At 46.7% G+C, this 16,929-nt stretch overlaps 1 protein-coding gene across 1 annotated transcript; it reads left to right on the top strand.

The window, feature by feature from the left end:
- The first annotated feature begins 1,711 nt into the window (after positions 1-1,711).
- Positions 1,712-4,519, top strand: LOC140949412 (uncharacterized). Its single transcript, XM_073398575.1, has one exon. The coding sequence runs from the start codon at positions 1,712-1,714 to the stop codon at positions 4,517-4,519; it is 2,808 nt and encodes a 935-aa protein (XP_073254676.1).
- The last annotated feature ends 12,410 nt before the right edge of the window (positions 4,520-16,929 follow it).

Genomic DNA, 16,929 nt, shown 5'->3' on the forward strand with positions numbered 1-16,929 from the left:
CGCAAGTTACCTATGACACTTTAGAGTCAATGGGATACCTTAGTGAGATGAATATAGATAATCTGGAGAAAGTCATCGCGCGGCTGCCAAAGTGGATGCAATCCAAATTTGCCGAACATTTGAAGAATCTCGAGCGTAAGGGACAGAAAATGCCAAATTTCAAGGATGTTGTAGATTTCCTCAAGGAGAGAGCCTTTGTCCTGAGCCACCCTTTCTTTACTAAGTCAGGAACTCCTAAGGGTTTTACCTATTCTTTAACAGCAACAAATCCTGAATCCCGTGCAATGTGCCATCAACACCATCCACTGTACCGTTGTGAAGTATTCAAATCCAAGTCTCCGAGGGAGAGAAATGACTTTGTAAAACAGAAAAAGATTTGCTTCAATTGTATCAACTCAACTAAACACAACTCAAAGAAGTGCAAGTCCTTAATCAGGTGCAGGGTAGAAGGTTGTGGGAAGTCACATCACACATTGTTACACTTCACTGAACCTAGAGACAGAGGGAACCAGCAAAGAGACGGTCCTAACGGTGAGGACGTTAATCAAGGCTTAAGGCCTAATCAAGCCACTATTTCTATGTGCTCCTCAGTGGCCGCAGTTAGTTCGTGCGAAGTGTTGCTTCAAGTCATCCCAGTTAGAGTGATTAGTAAGTCTGGCAACCAGATTACTACCTTTGGCCTACTAGACTCAGGCTCCGACATAACCATGATTGACCCGTCTCTCGTGAAACTGCTGAACATTAAGGGCTCACCAAGTAAGCTGTCACTCACGACAGTAAACAATGCCGATACAGAAGAAGAGGGTCTGAGAGTTGACTTCCAAATTGCTTCAGTAGACAGCGAGAATGACCATCTGATTGATGTCAAATCTGCCTGGGCTGTAAAGGATCTTACAATTCCCCTAAAGCACACAAAGGTGACAAGGTCTGTTGGTCAGTGGCCACATCTGCAGCAAGTTTGCTTCCCGGAAGTAGAGAGAAGTAAGATTTCTATCCTGCTTGGTACAAACATCCAAGAGGTTTTCATACCGCTTGAAGTTAAAAGAGGTAGACCAAATGAGCCGATCGCTATCAAGTCCTGTATTGGTTGGAGTATACTTGATGGCTGTCCCAGTGTACCTTCTTCCACTCCTGTGCAAGTCAATCTCATTAGAGGGGAGGATGTTACCCTAAGTGACCAGCTTGAAGAATTCTGGAGAGTCGAGTCCTATGGTACGAGCAAGTGTGAAACCAGGCCCCTGTCTGTGGAGGACCAAAGAGCTATGAACTTGATATCCAATTCAATCTGTAAACATGATGGTCATTATGAGATGGGCCTCCTGTGGAAGAGTGACAATCCTGTGCTTCCTTACAACAGAACACTAGCTGAAGCGAGACTGCAACACTTAAAGAGACGCTTCCTTCGAGATCCAGAACTTGAAGTCAAATATAGAGCTGTGATTGAAGACTGTGTGACCCAGGGATATGCAAGAAAGCTCACAAAGGAGGAAGCAGCAACAGTCAGAAAACCACATGGTTCCTGCCTCACCACCCAGTAAGCAATCCGAACAAGCCAGGCAAGGTGAGAGTGGTGTTTGACGCGGCTGCAAGATTCAGCGGCACGTCGCTAAACGAACAGCTCATCCAAGGACCTAATCTGACAAATGACCTGTCTGGAGTATTGATTCGTTTCCGTGAGGAAGAAATTGCGTTCTCAGCAGATATCGAGGGCATGTTTTACCAGACCAGAGTTGCCCCAAGTGATACAGATTCTCTGAGGTTCTTGTGGTGGCCTAAAGGTATTGACGAGCCTCCAGAAGAATACAAAATGTTGGTCCATATTTTTGGTGCTAAGTCTTCACCCTGCTGTGCCAACAAGGCGTTAAACATGACAGCACAAGACAATGAAGAAAATTACCCACCTGAAGTGATCAGAACAGTTCGTAGAAATTTCTATGTGGACGATGTCCTGAAGTCCGTCCCAAATACTGATCAAGCCATACCTCTGGCCTCAGATCTTATGAAGTTGTTGAGAGAAGGAGGATTCCGCCTAACAAAGTTTGCGAGCAATAGTCGTGAATTACTAGCCTCAATTCCTCCCGCGTCGAGGGCGAATCCCAAGTTGGACCTAGATCTAGACCAGTTACCCTTAGAGCGAGCGTTGGGTGTCTACTGGGACGCACAGTCAGATACTTTTAAGTTCAAGGCCTCACAGGCGTACAAGCCATCCACCAAGCGAGGAGTGCTTTCCGTCGTAAGCTCCCTATTTGATCCGTTGGGATTTCTTTCACCCTTTGTGTTCACAGCCAAGATTCTGTTACAAGAGCTGTGGAGGCAGAAGTTGTCTTGGGATCAAGAAATTCCAGAGCCGTATTCGTCCCTCTGGCAGAAGTGGTTGCAAGAGCTGCCGTGTGTTACTACAATCGAGATACCAAGGTGTTACAAGACCCAGTGCCTTAGTGCACAAGCCACTGTGCAGTTGCACAACTTTTCCGATGCGTCAAGGCATGGTTATGCAGCAGTGTCTTACCTACGGTTCGTTGATGAGCAAGGACTGATTCACTGTTCCTTCGTTATGGGGAAGACCAGGAATGCGCCCATTAAAGAGTGGACTATACCTCGCCTAGAACTGCAAGCGTCAGTGTTAGCGGTGCGACTAAGTAACTCAATTCTGAAGGAGCTCGATCTGCAAGTTGATGAGACCTTTTTCTGGTGTGACTCTATGACGTCCCTTCAATATATTAAGAACGAAACTAGGCGCTTCCAAACCTTTGTTGCCAATCGCGTGGCCGAAATTCATGAATCAACTTCCCCAGATCAGTGGCACCATGTCCCAGGTAGTTTGAACCCCGCTGATGAGGGTTCACGAGGCTCCACCATAGAGCATTTCCAACCCGGATGTCGGTGGTGGTCAGGTCCTTGCTTTCTGTGGCAGCCTGAACAACAGTGGCCTAATGCTCAGGTGGAAGACATTCGAAGTGATGATAAAGAGATACGAAAACCAGCCACAATCATGTTCACCACTGACACGTCCCAAGTTGATCTCCTGTTACAGCGCTATTCGTCGTGGTCCCGTTTGCGGAGAGTGATGTCGTGGGTGCTTCGCTTTGCCAAGCCACTAAAGAAGGAGAAACCTGAATGTGTCGTCGGACGTACACTTACCCTTGTTGAGCTTCAGCGAGCAAGCGAAGTAATTACGAGACTGGTGCAGCTCCAGCATTTCCGTGAAGAGTACATGGCTTTGAAAGAAGGCAGACAGGTGAAATGTAGCAGTAGTTTGGCCACTCTTAGTCCGATCCTAACTGATGGCATTATACGTGTTGGAGGAAGAATTCACCGTGCGCCGATTACCTTTGAGGCCGCCCACCCAGTGATTCTTCCAAAGTCAAGCCCTGTGTCTGTATTGATAGTTCGTTACTACCACCATGTGCTGGGCCACGCAGACCGTGAACATGTGTTGTCCGTCCTCCGCCAACGTTACTGGATACTGAGAGGAAGAGCTTTGGTGCGTCAGATCCTGAGCAAGTGTATAAGTTGCCGCAAGCGGAACACGCCTGCCTTACAGCAAGCGATGGCGGACCTGCCAAAGGAAAGGCTGTTACCTTATCATCCCCCGTTCACCTTTACGGGCCTCGACTTCTTTGGCCCCTTCTATGTGAAGCGCGCTCGTAGCGTTATCAAAGTTTATGGTTGCATATTCGTGTGCTTTAACAGCCGGGCAGTCCACATCGAAGATGTTAGTTCCTTAGAAACAGACACGTTTATTTTGGCTCTGCGCCGGTTCATCTCTGTTCGCGGCTGCCCTAAGGAGATCTGGTCAGATAACGGGACGAATTTTACTGGCGCTGAGAGGGAACTTCGGCGTTCGGTTCGAGAACTGAATGAAGAACAAATCAAGAGAGAGCTACATTCGTACGATGCGGATTGGTTCAAATATGTGTTGCCAAGGTGGCGTTTCCAACCCCCTACCGCGAGCCACATGTCAGGCGTGTGGGAGAGACTTATTAGAAGTGTGCGGAAGGCTATGAATGCTGTCTTGAGCAAACCAGGCGCTGCAATCCCTTTGGAAACCCTGCGCACGGTATTCGCCGAAGTCACGTCCATTCTAAACAGTCGTCCCATTTCCCCAGCAAGTGATGATCCAAGTGACATGGAGCCACTCACTCCAAATCACCTACTTTTACAGCGACGAAATCGCGCCATACCCCCCGGTGTCTTCGCCAAGGAAGAGCTGTACTCACGCAAGCAGTGGAGACATGCGCAGTTCCTTGCTAACTGTTTTTGGTCGCGATGGGTTGTAGAGTACGTGCCCACCTTACAGCAACGCCACAAGTGGCTACTAAATAAGAGGAATTTAGCAGTGAATGACCTGGTTCTTGTGGTGGACAAAACTGTGCCGAGATCCCGCTGGTTGCTGGGTCGCGTAACGAAAGTGTTTCCTGGTGAAGATTCACGTGTCCGCACCGCCGAAGTGAAGACAAAGGACTCTTCTCTTACTCGTCCTGTGACCAAGCTGTGTCTCCTTGAAGAAGCTGCGTGACGGGTTTGCCGTAGAGTGTTCTGAACGTTGCAAGATTGAACTGAAAACATTGTCGTGAACTAACAGTCGGTTTAGAACTTCAACATTGATTAGTGACTGTCTACGGGGGCTCGTTCAGCCCTACCCCCCGGGATGTTGAGGTTAATCCTCAACAAGAGAACAATTCTGTTTTCCTAAGTCCGTTCCATTCCATTTTTGTAATTTGTACTCCCAGCATGCTTAGTGAGCGCGTCTCAGTGTCGTCGTGTAGCGAGAAAGAAACCATGTGCTTTGTAACGCGCTAGTCGCCGGGAGTTTCTCATCGTATGGTGAGTCTTAGGAGCTCGTGTATTTCCAAATCCCGTTCCAACAGTGATTAAGTGTTTGTTTTGTAGGTTTTTACTTGCGAGGTGAAGCTTGTTAGCCAAAGATGAGACTCCAATTCCGATCCTGTTGTGTTGTTAAGAAAATATGCTGAGTGTGCAACTCTCGATTATTAAACTTGTGTTCAAGAACCCTTGTGTTGTGAAGGCGCGTTTTTGTCCCCTGCACAGTATTAACGAAGACCTTGCCAAGATACTATTTGAGAAGCCGCAAGCGCTACGCTCCCCTTTTTAGGCCTGTTGTGTCCGTAGCAGACCAAGAAACACAAGCTGACTTATCGGACGAAGATCGTGAAGCTTTATTTGCTGAGTTACCTTTTCATTTTCTTTCAAGCCCCGAAAGCGATACCGAAGTTGGAGAGCACATCAATACGAGTCCAAGTTATACGTATCCAATCCCACAAGTTCCAGAGACATCCCGACGTTCAACCGCATTCTGTACCCCCACTCAAGGCGAAGTTACAGATTTTGATCTCCGAGATATCAGCGTCGATAGCGACGACGAATCCTTTGTGTGCCCGAGCGACACTGAAGAACAACTTCGTGACTCATACACACCCCGGACTTGTCCCGAACGATCGTATCAGTTCAGCCCATTTTATATTGAACATTCAAAAGAAGAAAGTAGTGATTCCGATATTGACGACAAACCAGACCAGTCCCCTAACCGTAGAAAGAACGCCGTACAGTTACCGGCTTTGGTGATTAATTCACCCGCCGATTTAATCAAACTTGTTCCTCGAAGATCGTTCCCTGAGAGGGCCAATCTCACCGAGGACTCATTTGAATCAAGCACCAGCGAAGACGAGGCTCCGAATCAGGCCAAAAGCCAGTTTACAAAAGGTGTTAACGAAGACCTAGTGAAAACCAAAAACACTTGGAGTACCCAACCAATGGCTTCGAGTGAACTTACAGATTTCCAAACTCAAATGCTTGAGTTACAAAAGCAAATGTGCGACCAGATAAAGGATCAGGTTGTTCTTCCTGAGCCAACCTTAATAAAGCCAACTATATTTCATGGCTACGAAAATGAGAATGTGGACAGATGGTTGCAGCGTTTCGCACTTTATTTGGCAAATAAAAGAATTCATAAAACTAGCAAGCAAGCAGCCATCCAGTTAGCCCTTCACCTCTCTGGACCAGCTGAATCTTTCTACTATAATTTGTGCAGCACAGTACAAGGATCCTACGTAGAGTTACGTAGGGCTTTACAAGAACGCTTTGCTCCTGCACATCGCTCTCTACGCCTTCGACAGGCGCTTTCTATTCGGCGCCAAGGGCCGCAAGAACCCATTGAAAAGTTTCTAGCCGATTTAAATGAAAAATTCAGCTGCTTGAATCTACGCGATGAAGATAAGTTAAGTTACTTGATTCAGGGATTACGAGCTGACATCCAGGCCGAGGTACTGAAGAAGGAGCCAAAAACGTATGCCGAAGCTGAGGATACAGCACGACTTATCTACTCAATCCAACAATCCTTGTTCCAGCGTCGTGAAGAAGATATCTCACGGATTGTGCACCAAAGCGCGGTGAATCACTTACCGACACAAACTGGCAAGGAGGACAAGAAACTGCAGGGAATCATAGAACAAAACAACGCTGTTTTAGCTGAATTAAGCGCTTCCATTGGCCAGTTAAAGAAACAGACAGTTGAGCCAAAAGTGAGATTTGCTCCGCAAAACAGCAATAGTCAGTCTTCAGTTGCTGCACTCGCGAGTCCATATAACCCTAAGAGCGACATCCAAGAGTTGAAAGAACTCCTGCTGGATAAGATTCAGTCCCTTGATCGACATTTTGATGCTCGTATACGAGGGTTGGCTCGAAGAAACCAAAGCCAGCGTGAGGAATTACCTCGCCAAAGGACCAGAGATGGTCAACCAATATGTTTTACTTGTGGTCGACGCGGACATTTCCAAGCAAGTTGCCCTGATCGCAGAAATAATGCGTCGCGAGCCCCTCAACCACAACAAAATCGCTCTCAGGAAGTGAATTATCCGCCAAATTATCATCACAATCAGCCGCGAGATAATTATCGTACTTACCAACAACAGAACCGCCGAGACCAGCCATTGGCTAAACTTGAAGAAGAATATTATGATGAACATTTTGTGGCTGAACTAGAACAGAACGCAAAGGACGAACAAAGTTTTTGTCCGCGGTCAAGATCACAGCCACAAACCTTTACAGACGAACGACAAACGAGCGTTGAAATTATTTCTAAAGACTCCGTTTTCTTTGGCAAACAAAAGCCCGAAGTAGCTGAACATTTGCATATTACAGGATTAACGCCTTCTGTTCCATCATTGTCACCTAACAAACCAGACCAAAGTGGGGCCCAGTGCTCCAAGAATGGCACTACAACTCGTGCGCCACCGAGCAATCTATCGCCTACTGCAGAGATCACACAAGAGCACTCAAGTACTTCTGAAGATCCCCAAGCAGAACTTAAATCCTTTTTAGCCTCAGTTCTTGACCTATTTAAGCAGTTACACCACGAGAATACACAAGGATCAACAGAAGATTCTCGCACCCAGGCCCAACCTGTTTCAGCTCAGCTCAAACCGGAACCAGCTGAAAGTAGAACAATTACCGAAGGTAACGCTGCCTTTGTAGAGGACGTCACGATGAATACCGTCATTGAAGAAGTAGACCTAGCCCCTGACTGTTCACTGGCTAGTGCCCAGTCCCTCTCAGATGCTGAAGTATCCCCAACATCAGTACAGTCACCCCCAGGCCCTATTCAACTTCCACCTAGTACGGTCAACTTATGCCACAACCAAACCACCTGCTCTGTTGACTTGGTCCCATGCCCTACTCCGATTGATTCCCAGGCCCCTCCCGAGACACAGCTGACTGTAGACGACGCTCAAGGCCAGACTCTTACTCGTGAAAGCCTAAACTCGCGTGGCCCAGTATTGGATAACGAAAGAGAAGACGTTCTGCACGAAAGAGAGTTTCCTTCATTTCCAGTTACACGTTCTGGTACAACCCCAAGTACAGCAGAGGGACCGCTTTCGTTCCCAGGCGTCTCCACGTCTACGTTAATTTCCGCTGACCGCTCGCCTCACATGCAGCAGGTGCTCGAACGACCAGAGAGCAACAACGACATGTGGAATATCTCACTCGAAGGAGATGATATTCATGGAGCAACAAATTCTGTTTGTCCTGTCCCAGTCTCCTTTCTACCTGCTTTTCCAGCTCGAGACAATGAGGAATTTGCAGAACAAAGACCACAGAGCAAACCAAGAGACCTCACTGTGAGTGCAATATTAAACGGACAGCTCATCAAAGCCCTAGTAGATACCGGAGCTGCCGTTAGTGTAATTGACGAACATTTCCTGAAAGAAATCTATCACGGATATTTACCTCCACTACAGAAACATAGCTCGGGGGATGTAAAAACTGTAAGTGGCGCGCCTTTACCTGTTAGTGGGAGATTCACAACCACGCTGGAGATTGCGCATGGACTCTACTCCTGCACCTTCCTAGTTGTTCGTGATCTCACCTATGATGCTCTACTAGGAAGGGATTTTCTGAGAGCAAATGAAGCTGTTATTAATTTAAAGGACAGTACGTTGCAATTAGAGGAAAGTATTGCCAGGCCTCATAGTGAAGGGGCGTGGCCTGTCCGCGTGTTGAACAATTGTGTCATTCCAGCCAGCTCAGAAGCCGTTATACCGGCTTACGTAGACCAGACCTATACACCTGGAGATGTTGGATTTGTTGAAGCCTCCCCACACTTGATCGAAAGATACCAGCTTCAGGGTGCTGCTTCATTGGTTACTGTATCCGCTGACCATACCGTTCCATTTCGACTTATTAACCCTACACTCAAGCCTGTTACCCTTTATCGCGGTGCCACTCTTGGAACATTTTCCCAGACCGATGAGAGCCTCCAGGTGTTCAGTTTGTCTACCAAAACCGCGCCTCCAAAAGAACCACACCCAGCAGTCCCCGATGTTCCTGTTGATCTTGCTGATGCCGACCTGACCGACAGTCAGAAAGTAGAGTTGCAACGTCTAATTAATGAATACCGTGATATTTTTGCTCTATCTCCAAAAGAGCTCGGAAGAACTAATCTCGTCCAGCACCATATCAACACCGGTGATCATCCACCCATCAGGCAGAGAGCGTATCGAGTCCCAGAAGCACAAAAACGACGAATTGAACAATGCATTGATGAAATGCTTGAACAAGATATCATCCAGCCCTCTACATCCCCTTGGAGCAGCCCTGTAGTACTGGTACGTAAACCTGATGGAAGTGACAGGTTCTGTGTTGACTTTCGCAAAGTTAACAGTGTTACCAAGAAGGATTCCTATCCTCTCCCTCGTATAGCCGAAACGTTGGACGTGCTCAGTGGTGCCCAATTTATGAGTTCTCTTGATCTCCGTAGTGGCTACTGGCAAATCTCCATGGACGATTCTTCGACAGAAAAGACAGCGTTTATATCTCATGCCGGGCTCTACGAGTTTAAAGTTATGGCGTTCGGTCTCTGTAACGCACCCAGCTGTTTCCAAAGACTTATGGAATGCGTTCTGCGAGGGCTAACTTGGAAGATCGCCTTGATCTATATTGATGACGTTTTGGTCTACTCTCGGACCTTTGACGCACACCTCGAACACTTGAGATTAGTTTTTGATCGTTTCCGAGAGGCTGGATTAAAACTCAAGCCCAGCAAATGTCACTTTGGACAGAAAAAGGTCAAGTTCCTCGGTCATGTGATATCAAAGGATGGAGTGTGCCCAGACCCGGACAAAATCAGTGCCATTAAAGAGTATCCAGTTCCCCGCTCGGTCAAAGACGTCCGTGCCTTTTTGGGACTAGCCAACTATTATCGGAAGTTCGTTAAAGATTTTGCCAAGATCGCTGGCCCTCTCCACGAGCTTACTAAGAAAGGCCTAAAGTTCCAGTGGAATGATGCTTGTCAAGCAGCCTTTGAGATCCTCAAGCAAGCTCTGACGCAAGCTCCTATCTTAGCATACCCAGAGTTTAACCTTGAATTCACCCTAGCTACAGACGCCAGTGATGAAGGCCTCGGTTACGTGTTGGGACAAGTTCAAAACGGTCGAGAGGTGGTCATCGCCTACGGTGGGCGCAAACTCTTGCCTGCAGAAAAGAATTACAGTGTTACTGAGCGAGAAGCTTTGGCCGTCGTTGCAGGGATTAAACACTATCAGCACTATCTTTATGGTGCTCATTTCAAAGTTTTTACTGACCACAGTGCAGTTCGCTGGCTGATGTCCTTGAAGATGCCTTGTGGGCGCTTGGCTCGATGGGCCCTGCTCTTACAGCAATATGATTTTGACATCATACATCGGGCTGGTGTCAGCAACGGTAATGCAGATGCTTTATCCCGTCGAAGCTACGACCCCATTCTTGCCGCTATTGATAGCTCCGGTATCCAGATAGATCGCGTTCGGGACTTCCAACGCCGCGACCCTGCCTTGGCAGACATCATTGATTACCTGGAGTATGAAGTTCTTCCATCCTCAAGTAAGACAGCTAAGACCCTCCTTCATACTATTGAGCAATACTACTTAGACCCAGATGGTCTTTTGTGTCACCTTTGGTTTCCTGGACAACGTCGAGTGCCAACTCCCAAATCTCAGCTTGTGATCCCGACTGCACTACGTCACGAGGTCCTTCTACAAGTGCATGATATCCCTTTTTCCGGGCACCTTGGGGTCAACAAGACTTATGCCAAGCTTCGCGATCGCTATTTTTGGCCTAAGATGTACATGGATGTTCAACACTATGTGCTTAGTTGCGAATCTTGCGCCATGAGGAAAAGTCCCAAATCTAGGCAGACCACACCATTGCTCCCTCTTCCGGTAGTGGGTCCAGGTGACCGCTGGGCTGTCGATTGCCTTGGCCCGTTCATTGAATCTACCAACAAGAACCGATACGTTGTGGTTTTCACCGATTACTGTTCCCGTTGGGTGGAATGTTTTGCAGTCCCTAACATTGAGGCAGTTACGATTGCAAACCTTTTGGTCAAGGAAATCATGTCCCGCCACGGTGCTCCGCGGACACTTCTTTCAGATCGTGGTTCCAACTTCCTGTCTAGTTTGGTCAAGGAGGTTTGTTTCCTTATGAACACCCACAAGGTATTTACAACCAGTTATAGACCCCAAACTGATGGCCTTGTTGAGCGATTCAATGGTACCCTCGCGCAGTGCATTTCTATGTATGTGGATGCTAATCAACGGAATTGGGACGAGCACTTGAATGCAATCCAATTTGCTTACCGCACTGCCCCTTCTGAGGTAATTGGGGAAAGCCCATTTTTTATGATGTATGGCCGAGACGCCGCCCTTCCCTGTGACCCCGCCCTTTTACCCCCACGAGAAATGTCCGCGTCAGTCGCGGAACACAGAGCCCGCGTGGTTGAGAACATTGAAATAGCTCGGCGTATTGCAGCTGAGAACACTCAGAGAGCACAGCAGAGGATGAAAGACCTACATGACCGTTTTTCAGAGCCCACGAAGTTCCAGTTAGGTGATAGAGTATGGGTGTATACTCCACGTGTTCGTCGTGGCTTATCCAAGAAACTCGCTCACAATTGGCATGGTCCATTCCGCATTGTGGAATTTCTTTCCCCCGTTCACTGCATTCTCCGTGCAGTCGATAATCGCCGCGTTTCCACAACTGTGCATGTGACGAGATTGAAGCGGTACGTGGACCCCGCAGATCGACCAATTCGACATCCGCTGACCACTGTAGAAGAGCCTTACTTGACAGATGCTGATCTACCTTTAGATAGCTTTTTAGCTGAAACTGAAGGACCTGCTGGTAGGCCTCCACCGCCGATAGTCGAACCTCCTCCTACTCCTTCTACGAGCGTGCCCAACCCCTCAGCACCGGACAGCCCCAGGTTGTCCCTTCCTCCGTCCACTTCTGACCTACAGACTACAACTCCTGCCTATCCTCCTCAATCTTTGACACCTCCGGATAACTCTGACCTCGATGAGCTGGAAACCGAGGATCCCGCTCGTGACCCATTAGATGTTTATCAGGCAGAGCGGATTGTGCGCCACCGTATCCGGGACGGTTGTCCCCAGTTCCTTATCCGCTGGGCGGGGTTTCCCGCTTCTTTTGATACATGGGAACCGCGCGAAAATGTTCTCGATGACCGTCTGCTTCAGCGGTATTTTCAAAGGTGTCCCCGCGCTCAACGCTTATTGGATCCTGATCCGGAGTATCGTCCACGTGTCGCCGCACTGTCCTTGCACTCCAGTAATTCTGCTGGCACCATTGTGGCTGTCGTCCTGCCTCCCTTTTCAGGCCCTGTGGTTTCCCGCCAAACTCAAACTTCCAGTGATTCTTCACTTCATGTATCCCACACTGAAAATCATCATCCACGCACTGTGGACGCCTGGGACCCAATTAGCCAGCCGTTGGCCCGGAAACCAGCTCCTATTCATAAATACAGTTTTGGGATGGTGCCTTCCTGTTCCTGCCCAAGCTCCTCTCCGTCCGTTCCCCCTGAGACTATAAGACCAACTCGACCCAGTCTCTCTGTTCCGTTTTCAGATCTCGCGGCCTGGCCAACCCGCCCGCGACGAATGCTGTGTCATGTCTCAACAGAGCTTCGCTTTTTGTGGGTTTTAATTTTTTGGATCTTTTCTTGTTGTGCCGTAATTGCTAATGGGGATCGTTCACAGCGGGAATTTGACTCCGCGGGGAGAGTTGTTTCATTTTATCCCGGTGCGATGATGATTGCGAAATATTACAAACCCCTAGTTTTATTTCGCGACACAAAGCTTGTGAGTCTTCATATGGGGTTACCCTCCCTTTCTCGCGGTTCTCAACCTTCGTTCAATTCTACTTGTGATCCTGTTTTAGCCAAATTTTATGATCAAGTTCTAAGTTCTATTCGTGGTGTTCAACGAGCCACTGCTAGGCTTTTGTCGGTACATGGTGCCACCGATTTGTTAGAATGCGACAGCTATCTCAGACGATTTTATGGTTATGTTTCGGGTCTTTCCTCGGGCCTTGATTGCCCCGCTCGTCATTATGCTAGTTCCTTACGTGACTGTAAACGCTGGGCTGTCGGCGCTTGTCAGGTTCGCTCAGCACATGAAAAAGCATGGCTAAAGGAGCGGCGCAAACGGTCTAGTATATTTTGTCATTTTGGACTGGGAGGTATCGCTCGGTGGCTATACACTTCTTTCGGAGGCGACTGCACTGAGTCTCCTGATTTCTCCGGTTTTTTAACGGTCTTGCAACGTTCTGCGGACGCTATGGACGAGTCACATGAATTAACACAAGTAGTTAATGGGAAGGTCACGTATCTTATTAAAACTACTGATCTTCTTAACTCTAAATTGAATCAGGTTATTACTTCGCTGCGTTTGATGCAACGTGCATTTAAGGATTGGCAAACTAGGTATAATAAGTACATAAGCAACGAATTCTGTCATTTCAACTTAAATCAAGAATTTATCTCTCTTTATTCCCTAGAGGTCAACAAAGCTTTCGGTGCATTGTTACGCCTTACTGAAATTGATGATCTGGTTCGGCGGTTTGCCCACTTATCAAGGAAGACACTTGTGGGTTTTCCTGATCTTCCACGTTTTTTGACTGCCCAGTTAGAGCTTCGTCTTTCTCGTTTTCATTCTTTGTCAGCAACCGTCTCTGCTTTACGGGCCGGTTTCGCTTTGATGATTGAGCCAGTTGTTGATTTCAAAGTCACTAATTCGCGCAATGTTCAAATTCATTTGCTTTTCACCTTGCCTAATCTTCATTCAACCTCCATATGTACATTGGAACAGCTGTCACCAATAAGCTATCAGCTAAATGGTCTTTGTTTTGGAGGTGCTATTTCACGCCACGATTTACTATTGCTTTCTTGTGAGGACAAACGCTATGTTGTTACGCAAACGGAGTTGGAACAGTGTTTTCATGCGGACTCCACGATTTTATGTCCTGATCATGTCCTGTCTACTGTTGAAAACCCCGATTGGTTAGGTTTGAAATGGCATTCTGGTTCACACCTTTCTTTCAAACATACACATATACCCCTACAACGTTGTCATAACTTGCAGCCTCTTATTCACCTTGGAGGTCGCTACTATTTGTCTACGTCTCACACCAATCTTACTCTCTCGTCGCCTCACAATGGTTCACATGTCATCTCGTTACAACCTTTGGGCATTTATCACTTTCCTTGTCCATTTTCGTTTCCCTTTCAGCGCACTGGTTTTGGTAGCTGTGCACCTCATATTACTATTCACTTTCCTTTATTTAGTGAGGGAAATTTTCAATATGTCCCATGGTCTACCCGCTTGTTGGAAAATGGTTCTTTATTTTCTCCCCCTACATTTCACATTCCTGCACCATTGTCTTTGGATCACAGTACGCTAAAGTCACTCAATGAGACCTACACCACCCTTGATGCCGATTTAACTCGACGTCTTCAAGCGGTTCACGAAAAAATTAACACACTACCTAACAGCCCACATACTCAGGTTCATTCTGCCCTTCTATATTTCACACTCGCTCTTTCTGTCATTAACTTGCTTGTTATCATTGTATTCTACTGTGTATGCATGCGTCGTTTTTCAGCTTCGGTAATGGTTACGAGGGCCTCATCTACAGCTGTGTAAAACATCATTTTTTTTATCAATTCTCTATTGTTCTATTTTTTTTTATCGTTCCTTTCAACAGGTTCGTAACCCTACGGCTGTGTCCAGGTTTGGCAAATTTTTTTTTGTTCCTTTTACTGTACCCCCGCCCTCGTTCCCCGCCCTCGTTTTCTTTTGTTTCTTCTCTCGCCCTTTCCTTTTCGTTTTTCTCTTTTGTTCACTGTCCGTTCAGCTGGTTTCCTTTTCTCGTCCTGTTCCATAGGTGCTAGATCCTTTTTTTTCAGCTGATTATAAAAGTAACCCTCTTTTTAGCCTTTTATCACTCATCATCTTTCGCCTAGTTTCCGTTGTAACCCTCGCTGCTGAACAATGTCTAATCCTTTGGTGGTTGTCGTTGAATTGGATGGTTTTCAACATGGGCCAGACGAGTTGACTCCCAAGTGTCTCGCCGTGGCCTGTGACGCCCTACAACTGGCCTCCCAGTGGGTTTTCCAAACCGGGTTTTTGGCCTCTCGACCAAGGGACCACCTGACCACTTACTATCATCAATCGACATTTGTCCATGGCCTACCACTCACGGGCCCCGGTTTGCCGCAGGGGTTTTTCCCTCACGTGCTCAGAAACGCCCTTGACGAGCTCATCATCGACTCTTATCGCTCGTCCCCAGTTGCGCCCGCCCTGGACCATTTCCTACTTTTCACCAAGGGGGCCACTAAGTTGGAACTGTTCGAAGATGCCCTAAGTGACACTCCGTTGCTGCTGCCTGTGGAGTGTCGAAATTTGGAGTTGATGCACTGTCCGACAGTTGCCCAGTTGGCCCCGGAAGCTGCCGGACGGATCGTCCCCACCCAGTTCAAGGCCACCGAGTATGCCATTTGGTTGGCAGGACAAGGACTCAGTTAATCACCTTGTAATTTTGTTTGTTATATCTTGTTTGTTAACCCTTCATTATATCCATTTGCCACGTGCTTTATTACTGTAATTATTTTGTGGGTTCCTTTTCCTTTTTGCTCGCTCAGGAGAGCTCGAAATTTAGGTCGGGGGAATGTTAGGGGGAAAATGTAGATTTCATTGGGTTTTCAATTTATTTCATGGCACGTGGACTACAAAATTATAAAACAGGATTTCAACTGTTTTGAATAAGTTTTTGTTCTAGTCTGTGCAAAAAGGAATCTTTATTCTCTGTGCAAACATTGTAACCGCGATTGTTTACTCATGTATATAATTACTGGAACAGTGTGCCTTAGGAAATTTCTGTAAGCATATTATATGTACCTCCAAAATTGAATTTTCTAGAAATAGATATACAGCTTAGTCACTGAATAACTAGACCTTTCGTCTGTTCAAATACCAACCGTTCCTAGTTTTTAGTTTTGACATTTTGAGGGATCCTGAGCAAAGGAAACTCGAATTATTTTACACAGCTTTCTTTGTAAACTTCCTAAATTCAGTTGCTTGACTGACATTTAATTTTGAGCTATTTAGTTTAACATATGAAGATTTAAACTGAATTTATCCAGATTTGTTTTCGCTGTTCAGCTGATTTTGTTCAGCCTTCTTTCCTTTTGTTTTGTGATGTTGTAGTGGTTGATCGGTTGGTATAAATAGAGCACTGATTATTCCTGTTTTTCGATTTACATTGCGAAGTTATATGCTCGTCGATTTACATTGCGAAGTTATATGCTCGTCGATTTACATTGCGAAGTTATATGCTCGTCGATTTTACATTGCGGATTTAATTGATTGTACAAGTTACGTTAACGAGCCGAAGATTAAACTGTTGAAGTCCAAGCTTGAGTCCTGTACTGTTTCCAGTTGTAGCAGATCCGGTACCTTGGAATAGTGACGAGTTCCTTTCCCGCTTGCCAAGCGAGTTGCGAGTTAGTTTTCCCCCCCTTTGTTGTCCTTACGCCGAGGTCGCTCGAGTTCTCTGTACGCTTAATTTCCCGATTTGTTGCTGGAAGGGCAAAACTTATCGTCACAATAAACGAGGGCGTAAGCCCGAGAGGAAAATTGTCCCAATCCCTTATTGCAATGTAAAGTCGTGGTTTGCAATCGCCCTGGCTGAGATAAGAACTGGACGGATTTTAAGAGAAAAGGCGGACAGCAAGCAGTCTAGCAATTTTGAAGACGTTGCACGCAAGGCTGATAGCTCTTGGCCCAGTGCGCACGTGATTGGTATTTTTACTGCCCTCCTTGAATAAGGTCTTTGTTGCGGAGAGCAAGGGGGGAACTTTGGGATAGTATTGTGCGGCGAACAGTGGTCAAGTTTATGAACCCCAGAAGACTACTGACCGATTTTTGTCCTTCAAGTCCAAATCAAAGCAAACATGACACTGTTGAAGGGAAACCCGATAACTTGGCAGAATAGTTTTGTAGCGGTAGCTTTTTCATTTGTTTCTTGTATGGCAAATTGAACTGGTAGTTCTGTGATGAACCAGCCACTTCCTAGCCTCCT

Source organism: Porites lutea, chromosome 10, assembly GCF_958299795.1.
Source record: "Porites lutea chromosome 10, jaPorLute2.1, whole genome shotgun sequence".
Classification (NCBI taxonomy): Eukaryota; Metazoa; Cnidaria; class Anthozoa; order Scleractinia; family Poritidae; genus Porites; species Porites lutea.